The sequence below is a fragment of the Coturnix japonica genome, unplaced genomic scaffold (assembly GCF_054131305.1).
Source record: "Coturnix japonica strain WE unplaced genomic scaffold, WE-NBRP24 Scf039, whole genome shotgun sequence".
NCBI lineage: Eukaryota > Metazoa > Chordata > Aves > Galliformes > Phasianidae > Coturnix > Coturnix japonica.
In genome coordinates, this window is record NW_028188942.1 from 5,529,832 (window position 1) to 5,538,892 (window position 9,061).

The following is a 9,061-nucleotide window of genomic DNA, read 5'->3' on the forward strand; positions in this document are numbered from 1 at the left end:
AATTACCTTCAAAATCCCATAAAACTACCCAAAATGACCCAATTTTCCCCCAATTCCATCACAAAATCCCATAAAATGACCCAAAATCCCATAAAATGACCCCAAAATTGACTCAAAATCCCATAAAATGACCCCAAAAAGACCCAAATTTCACCAAATTCAACCCCAAAATGCCATAAAATGACCCCAAATCCCATCAAATAACCCCAAAACGACCCAAAATCCCATAAATTGACCCAAAATTACCCAAATTTCACCCAAAATGACCCCAAATCCCATTGACACCGAAAATGACCCAAAATCCCATAAAATGCCCCCAAAAGACCCAAATTTCACCAAATTCAGTCCAAAATCCCATAAAATGACCCAAAATTGACCCAAAATCCCATAAATTGACCCAAAATGACCCAAATTTCGCCCAAAATGACACAAAATCCCATAAAATTACCCCAAAAATGACCCCAAAATTGACTCAAAATCCCATAAAATGACCCAAAATGACCCAAAATCCCATTAAATTACCCCAAAAAGACCCAGTTCCCCCATTTCCATCCCATAAAATGACCCAAAATGGCCCCTAATTGCCGCCTTAATCCCCCCCAGCCCCTATTTGCCCCCTTAATTACCCCCCCAGTCCCTTATTGCTCCCTCATCCCTCTTTATGCCCCCCACAGTCTTTTATTGCCCCCTTAATTACCCCCCCAGCCCCTATTTACCCCCTTAATTACCCCCCAGCCCCTAATTGCCCCCCATATCTGCCCCCCAGCTCCTATTTGCATCCCCCCAGTCCCCATATCTGCCCCACACCTTCCATTTACCCCCCCACATCTGTCCCCAATTGCCCCCCAGCCCCCACATCTGCCCCCCCATACCCTATATTTGCCCCCCTCAGGCCCTAATTGCCCCCTTATTTCCCCCCCCGACCCCTATTTGCCCCCTTAACTCCCCCCGCAGCTCCTATTTACCCCCTTATTTACCCCCCCAGCCCTTATTTGCCCCCTTATTTACCCCCCCAGCCCCTATTTACCCCCTTATTTACCCCCCCAGCCCTTATTTGCCCCCTTATTTACCCCCCCCAGCCCCTAATTGACCCCTTAATGCCCCCCAGCCCCTAATTGTCCCCCCAGCCCTTTTTATGCCCCCCCAGTCTCTAATTGCCCCCTTAATCCCCCCCCAGCCCCTATTTACCCCCTTATTTACCCCCCCAGCCCCTAATTGCCCCCTTATTTCCACCCCCAGCCCCTAATTGCCCCCCATCCCTCTTTATGCCCCCCACAGTCTCTAATTGCCCCCTTAATCCCACTCAGCCCCTATTTACCCCCTTATTTACCCCCCCAGCCCCTAATTGCCCCCTTAATCCCCCCCAGCCCCTAATTGCCCCCCATATTTGCCCCCCAGCTCCTATTTGCCCCCCCAGCCCCCACATCTGCCCACCATACTCTATAATTGCCCCACATCAGCCCCTAATTGCCCCCTTAATTACCCCCCCAGCCCCTAATTGCCCCCCAGCTCCTATTTGCCCCCCCAAATCCCCATATCTGCCCCACACCTTCCATTTACCCCCACAGACGTGCCCCCAATTGCCCCTATGTCCCCACCAATCCCCCATATCTGCCCCAACCCCTAATTACCCCATTATTTACCCCCCCAGCCCCTATTTACCCCCTTATTTACCCCCCCAGCCCCTATTTACCCCCTTAATTACCCCCCCAGCCCCTAATTGCCCCCTTAATTACCCCCCCAGCCCCTATTTACCCTCTTAATCTCCCCCCCAGCCCCTAATTGCCCCCTTAATTACCCCCCCAGCCCCTAATTGCCCCCTTATTTCCCCCCCCAGCCCCTATTTACCCCCTTAATTACCCCCCCAGCCCCTAATTGCCCCCTTATTTCCCCCCCCAGCCCCTAATTGTCCCCCCATCCCTCTTTATGCCCCCCCAGTCTCTAATTGCCCCCTTAATCCCCCCCAGCCCCTATTTACCCCATTAATTACCCCCTCAGCCCCTAATTGCCCCCTTATTTACCCCCCCCAGGCCCTTATTGCCCCCCATCCCTCTTTATACCCCCCCATGTCCTAATTGCCCCCTTCTTTGCCCCCCCCAGCCCCTATTTGCCCCCCCAGCCCTTTTTATGCCCCCCACAGTCACTAATTGCCCCCTTAATCCCCCCCAGCCCCTATTTGCCCCCTTATTTACCCCCCATCCCCTATTTACCCCCTTATTTACCCCCCCAGCCCCTATTTGCCCCCTTATTTACCCCCCCAGCCCTTATTTGCCCCCTTATTTACCCCCCCAGCCCCTATTTACCCCCTTATTTACCCCCCCAGCCCTTATTTGCCCCCTTATTTACCCCCCCCAGCCCCTAATTGACCCCTTAATGCCCCCCAGCCCCTAATTGTCCCCCCAGCCCTTTTTATGCCCCCCCAGTCTCTAATTGCCCCCTTAATCCCCCCCCAGCCCCTATTTACCCCCTTATTTACCCCCCCAGCCCCTAATTGCCCCCTTATTTCCACCCCCAGCCCCTAATTGCCCCCCATCCCTCTTTATGCCCCCCACAGTCTCTAATTGCCCCCTTAATCCCACTCAGCCCCTATTTACCCCCTTATTTACCCCCCCAGCCCCTAATTGCCCCCTTAATCCCCCCCAGCCCCTAATTGCCCCCCATATTTGCCCCCCAGCTCCTATTTGCCCCCCCAGCCCCCACATCTGCCCACCATACTCTATAATTGCCCCACATCAGCCCCTAATTGCCCCCTTAATTACCCCCCCAGCCCCTAATTGCCCCCCAGCTCCTATTTGCCCCCCCAAATCCCCATATCTGCCCCACACCTTCCATTTACCCCCACAGACGTGCCCCCAATTGCCCCCTATGTCCCCACCAATCCCCCATATCTGCCCCAACCCCTAATTACCCCATTATTTACCCCCCCAGCCCCTATTTACCCCCTTATTTACCCCCCCAGCCCCTATTTACCCCCTTAATTACCCCCCCAGCCCCTAATTGCCCCCTTAATTACCCCCCCAGCCCCTATTTACCCTCTTAATCTCCCCCCCAGCCCCTAATTGCCCCCTTAATTACCCCCCCAGCCCCTAATTGCCCCCTTATTTCCCCCCCCAGCCCCTATTTACCCCCTTAATTACCCCCCCAGCCCCTAATTGCCCCCTTATTTCCCCCCCCAGCCCCTAATTGTCCCCCCATCCCTCTTTATGCCCCCCCAGTCTCTAATTGCCCCCTTAATCCCCCCCAGCCCCTATTTACCCCATTAATTACCCCCTCAGCCCCTAATTGCCCCCTTATTTACCCCCCCCAGGCCCTTATTGCCCCCCATCCCTCTTTATACCCCCCCATGTCCTAATTGCCCCCTTCTTTGCCCCCCCCAGCCCCTATTTGCCCCCCCAGCCCTTTTTATGCCCCCCACAGTCACTAATTGCCCCCTTAATCCCCCCCAGCCCATATTTACCCCCTTAATTACCCCCCCATCCCCTATTTACCCCCTTATTTACCCCCCCAGCCCCTATTTGCCCCCTTATTTACCCCCCCAGCCCCTATTTACCCCCTTATTTACCCCCCCAGCCCCTATTTGCCCCCTTAATTACCCCCCCAGTCCCTTATTGCTCCCTCATCCCTCTTTATGCCCCCCACAGTCTTTTATTGCCCCCTTAATTACCCCCCCAGCCCCTAATTGCCGCCTTAATCCCCCCCAGCCCCTATTTACCCCCTTAATTATCCCCCCAACCCCTAATTGCCCCCCATATCTGCCCCCCAGCTCCTATTTGCATCCCCCCAGTCCCCATATCTGCCCCACACCTTCCATTTACCCCCCCACATCTGTCCCCAATTGCCCCCCAGCCCCCACATCTGCCCCCCCATACCCTATATTTGCCCCCCTCAGGCCCTAATTGCCCCCTTATTTACCCCCCCGACCCCTATTTGCCCCCTTAACTCCCCCCGCAGCTCCTATTTACCCCCTTATTTACCCCCCCAGCCCTTATTTGCCCCCTTATTTACCCCCCCAGCCCCTATTTACCCCCTTATTTACCCCCCCAGCCCTTATTTGCCCCCTTATTTACCCCCCCCAGCCCCTAATTGACCCCTTAATGCCCCCCAGCCCCTAATTGTCCCCCCAGCCCTTTTTATGCCCCCCCAGTCTCTAATTGCCCCCTTAATCCCCCCCCAGCCCCTATTTACCCCCTTATTTACCCCCCCAGCCCCTAATTGCCCCCTTATTTCCACCCCCAGCCCCTAATTGCCCCCCATCCCTCTTTATGCCCCCCACAGTCTCTAATTGCCCCCTTAATCCCACTCAGCCCCTATTTACCCCCTTATTTACCCCCCCAGCCCCTAATTGCCCCCTTAATCCCCCCCAGCCCCTAATTGCCCCCCATATTTGCCCCCCAGCTCCTATTTGCCCCCCCAGCCCCCACATCTGCCCACCATACTCTATAATTGCCCCACATCAGCCCCTAATTGCCCCCTTAATTACCCCCCCAGCCCCTAATTGCCCCCCAGCTCCTATTTGCCCCCCCAAATCCCCATATCTGCCCCACACCTTCCATTTACCCCCACAGACGTGCCCCCAATTGCCCCCTATGTCCCCACCAATCCCCCATATCTGCCCCAACCCCTAATTACCCCATTATTTACCCCCCCAGCCCCTATTTACCCCCTTATTTACCCCCCCAGCCCCTATTTACCCCCTTAATTACCCCCCCAGCCCCTAATTGCCCCCTTAATTACCCCCCCAGCCCCTATTTACCCTCTTAATCTCCCCCCCAGCCCCTAATTGCCCCCTTAATTACCCCCCCAGCCCCTAATTGCCCCCTTATTTCCCCCCCCAGCCCCTATTTACCCCCTTAATTACCCCCCCAGCCCCTATTTGCCCCCTTATTTCCCCCCCCAGCCCCTAATTGTCCCCCCATCCCTCTTTATGCCCCCCCAGTCTCTAATTGCCCCCTTAATCCCCCCCAGCCCCTATTTACCCCATTAATTACCCCCTCAGCCCCTAATTGCCCCCTTATTTACCCCCCCCAGGCCCTTATTGCCCCCCATCCCTCTTTATACCCCCCCATGTCCTAATTGCCCCCTTCTTTGCCCCCCCCAGCCCCTATTTGCCCCCCCAGCCCTTTTTATGCCCCCAACAGTCACTAATTGCCCCCTTAATCCCCCCCAGCCCCTATTTACCCCCTTAATTACCCCCCCATCCCCTATTTACCCCCTTATTTACCCCCCCAGCCCCTATTTGCCCCTTATTTACCCCCCCAGCCCCTATTTGCCCCCTTATTTACCCCCCCAGCCCCTATTTACCCCCTTATTTACCCCCCCAGCCCCTATTTGCCCCCTTAATTACCCCCCCAGTCCCTTATTGCTCCCTCATCCCTCTTTATGCCCCCCACAGTCTCTTATTGCCCCCTTAATTACCCCCCCAGCCCCTAATTGCCGCCTTAATCCCCCCCAGCCCCTATTTACCCCCTTAATTACCCCCCAACCCCTAATTGCCCCCCATATCTGCCCCCCAGCTCCTATTTGCATCCCCCCAGTCCCCATATCTGCCCCACACCTTCCATTTACCCCCCCACATCTGTCCCCAATTGCCCCCCAGCCCCCACATCTGCCCCCCCATACCCTATATTTGCCCCCCTCAGGCCCTAATTGCCCCCTTATTTACCCCCCCGACCCCTATTTGCCCCCTTAACTCCCCCCGCAGCCCCTATTTACCCCCTTATTTACCCCCCCAGCCCTTATTTGCCCCCTTATTTACCCCCCCAGCCCCTATTTACCCCCTTATTTACCCCCCCAGCCCTTATTTGCCCCCTTATTTACCCCCCCCAGCCCCTAATTGACCCCTTAATGCCCCCCAGCCCCTAATTGTCCCCCCAGCCCTTTTTATGCCCCCCCAGTCTCTAATTGCCCCCTTAATCCCCCCCCAGCCCCTATTTACCCCCTTATTTACCCCCCCAGCCCCTAATTGCCCCCTTATTTCCACCCCCAGCCCCTAATTGCCCCCCATCCCTCTTTATGCCCCCCACAGTCTCTAATTGCCCCCTTAATCCCACTCAGCCCCTATTTACCCCCTTATTTACCCCCCCAGCCCCTAATTGCCCCCTTAATCCCCCCCAGCCCCTAATTGCCCCCCATATTTGCCCCCCAGCTCCTATTTGCCCCCCCAGCCCCCACATCTGCCCCCCATACCCAATAATTGCCACCCCCAGCCCCTATTTACCCCCTTAATTACCCCCCCAGCCCCTAATTGCCCCCCATATCTGCCCCCCAGCTCCTATTTGCCCACCCCCCCCCAGTCCCCATATCTGCCTCACACCTTCCATTTACCCCCCCCAGATCTGCCCCCAATTGCCCCCTATGTCCCCCCCAATCCCCCATATCTGCCCCAGCCCCTAATTGCCCCCTTATTTACCCCCCAGCCCCTAATTGCCCCCTTATTTCCCCCCCCAGCCCCTAATTGTCCCCCCAGCCCTTTTTTTATGCCCCCCCAGTCTCTAATTGCCCCCTTAATCCCCCCCAGCCCCTATTTACCCCCTTAATTAGCCCCCCAGCCCCTAATTGCCCCCCCAGCTCTTTTTATGCCCCCCCAGCCCCTAATTGCCCCCTTAATCCCCCCCCAGTCCCTATTTACCCCCTTAATTACCCCTCCAGCCCCCCCATCTACCCCACCCATCCCCTATATTTGCCCCCCCCAGGCCCTAATTACCCCCCCATCCCAATTTATTGCCCCCCCCCCCCCCAAGTTCCCCCAGTTGCCTCCATTCCGTCCAGTAGCCAAACTAATGGGATTTTAATGGGTTTTAAGGGTTGGGGGGGCTGGGAAGGGGGCGGAGCTTATGGGGGGGGGGGGGGATATTACCCCCACCCCCCCACAGCCCCTCCCCCACCCGAAGTGCGTTCTCGATGCTGATTGGCTGATGTGGAATGTGGGGAATGCGGGGGGGGGAGAGGACGGGATGTGGAACAGCTGGAGGGAAATGGGGGGGGAGGGGGGATATGGGGCCATAGGGAACATAGGGACCCATAACTGCACCCCATGGCCCCATTGAAAACAATGGGGACCCATAACTGCACCCCATGGCCCCATTGAAAACAATGGGGACCCATAACTGCACCCCATGGCCCCATTGAACTTAATGGGGACCCATAACTGCACCCCATGGCCCCATTGGAAACAATGGGGACCCATAACTGCACCCCATGGCCCCATTGAAAACAATGGGGACCCCATAACTGCACCCCATGGCCCCATTGAAAACAATGGGGACCCATAACTGCACCCCATGGCCCCATTGACCCCAATGAGAACACCATAATGGCACCCATTGACCCCATTGCCCCCATTACCCCCATTGTCCCCATTGACCCCATTAACCCCATTGTCCCCATAACCCCATTGACCCCATTGCCCCCATTACCCCCATTGTCCCCATTACCCCCATTGACCCCATTGCCACCATAGTCCACATTGCCCCCATTAAACTCATTGACCCCATAACCCCATTGACCCCATTGATCCCACAACCCCATTGATCCCATTACCCCCATTGACCCCATTGCCCCCATTGACACCATAACCCTATTGTCCCCATCACCATCATTGTCTCCAACCTCCCCATTACCCCCATTGCCCCCATTACCCCCATTGCCCCCATTACCCCCATTGACCCCATTGACACCAATGTCCCTATTGCCCCCATTGTCCCCATTGATCCCATTGCCCCCAAAGACCCCATTACCCCCATTGACCCCATTGTCCCCATTATCCCCATTGTCCCCATTACCCCCATTGACCCCATTGCCACCATAGTCCACATTGCCCCCATTAAACTCATTGACCCCATAACCCCATTAACCCCATTGATCCCACAACGCCATTGATCCCATAACCCCATTGATCCCATTACCCCCATTGCTACCATTGTCCACACTGCCCCCATTGTCCCTATTGACCCCATTACCCCCATTGACCCCATTGTCCCCATTGACCCCAATGTCCCCATTACCCCCATTGACCCCATTACCCCCATTACCTCCATTGACCCCATTACCCCCATTGTCCCCATTACCCCCAATGTCCCCATTAACCCCATTGTCCCCATTGACCCTTTGATCCCATTGATCCCATAACCCCATTGATCCCATTACCCCCATTGTCCCCACTAACCCCATAACCCCATTGACCCCATTACCCCCATTGTCCCCATCGACCCCATTGATCCCATTGATCCTTTGATCCCATTACCACCATTGACCCCATTACCCCCATTGACCCCATTAACCCCATTGTCCCCATTACCCCCATTGACCCCATTGTCCCCATTGACCCCAATGTCCCCATTACCCCCATTGACCCCATTACCCCCATTGTCCCCATTACCCCCATTGTCCCCACTAACCCCATAACCCCATTGACCCCATTACCCCCATTGTCCCCATTGATCCCATTGATTCTTTGATCCCATTACCCCTATTGTCCCTATAACCCCATAGACCCCATTGCTCCCACATCCCTCCACTTCCACCCTCGGTCTCTCCTCCCCCACTCCCCCCCACTTCCGTTTCCATCATCCACTTCCGCCTCAGACTCCTCCCTTTCCGCTCCCTCCCTCTTCGCCTCAAGATGGCGACGTCCACAACCCTCCACTTCCGCCCCCCACTCCTCACAACATGGCGGCGCCCATAGCCCCCCACTTCCGCCTATAGCCCTCCACTTCCGCCTCGTACACTTCACTACCGCCCCCAACCCCTCCCAAGATGGCGGCGCCCGTAACCCCTCACTTCTGCCTCGTACCCTCCACTTCCGCCCTTCACCCTTCAATTCCGCCCCCCACTCCTCCCAAGATGGCGGCACCCGTTGCATTCCACTTCCGTCCCCCAGTCCTCACAACATGGCGGCTCCCATAGCCCTCCACTTCCGCCTCTTACCCTCCACTTCCGCCTCGTACCCTCCACTTCCGCCCCCCACCCCTCCCAAGATGGCGGCGGCCGTAGCCTTCCACTTCCGCCTCGTAACCTCCACTTCCGGCTTACACTCTCCATTCCGCCTTTCACCCCCTCCACT

The 9,061-nt window shown here is 56.2% G+C and overlaps 1 protein-coding gene across 4 annotated transcripts in view; it reads right to left on the bottom strand.

Annotated features, from left to right (window-relative positions):
• NPHS1 (NPHS1 adhesion molecule, nephrin) overlaps positions 1-7,355 on the bottom strand; it is a 67,370-nt gene extending 60,015 nt beyond the window's left edge. For 2 of the 4 annotated variants that reach the window (XM_085530938.1, XM_085530937.1), the window contains exon 1: positions 6,754-7,355. In XM_085530938.1, the coding sequence (XP_085387064.1) occupies positions 6,754-6,759 (6 nt within the window). In that variant the 5' untranslated portion in view covers positions 6,760-7,355. Of the gene's footprint in view, positions 1-6; positions 591-6,753 lie in introns of those variants that run through there. The other 2 variants (XM_085530940.1, XM_085530939.1) reach the window with 1 other exon arrangement.
• Between the last annotated feature and the right edge of the window lie 1,706 nt (positions 7,356-9,061).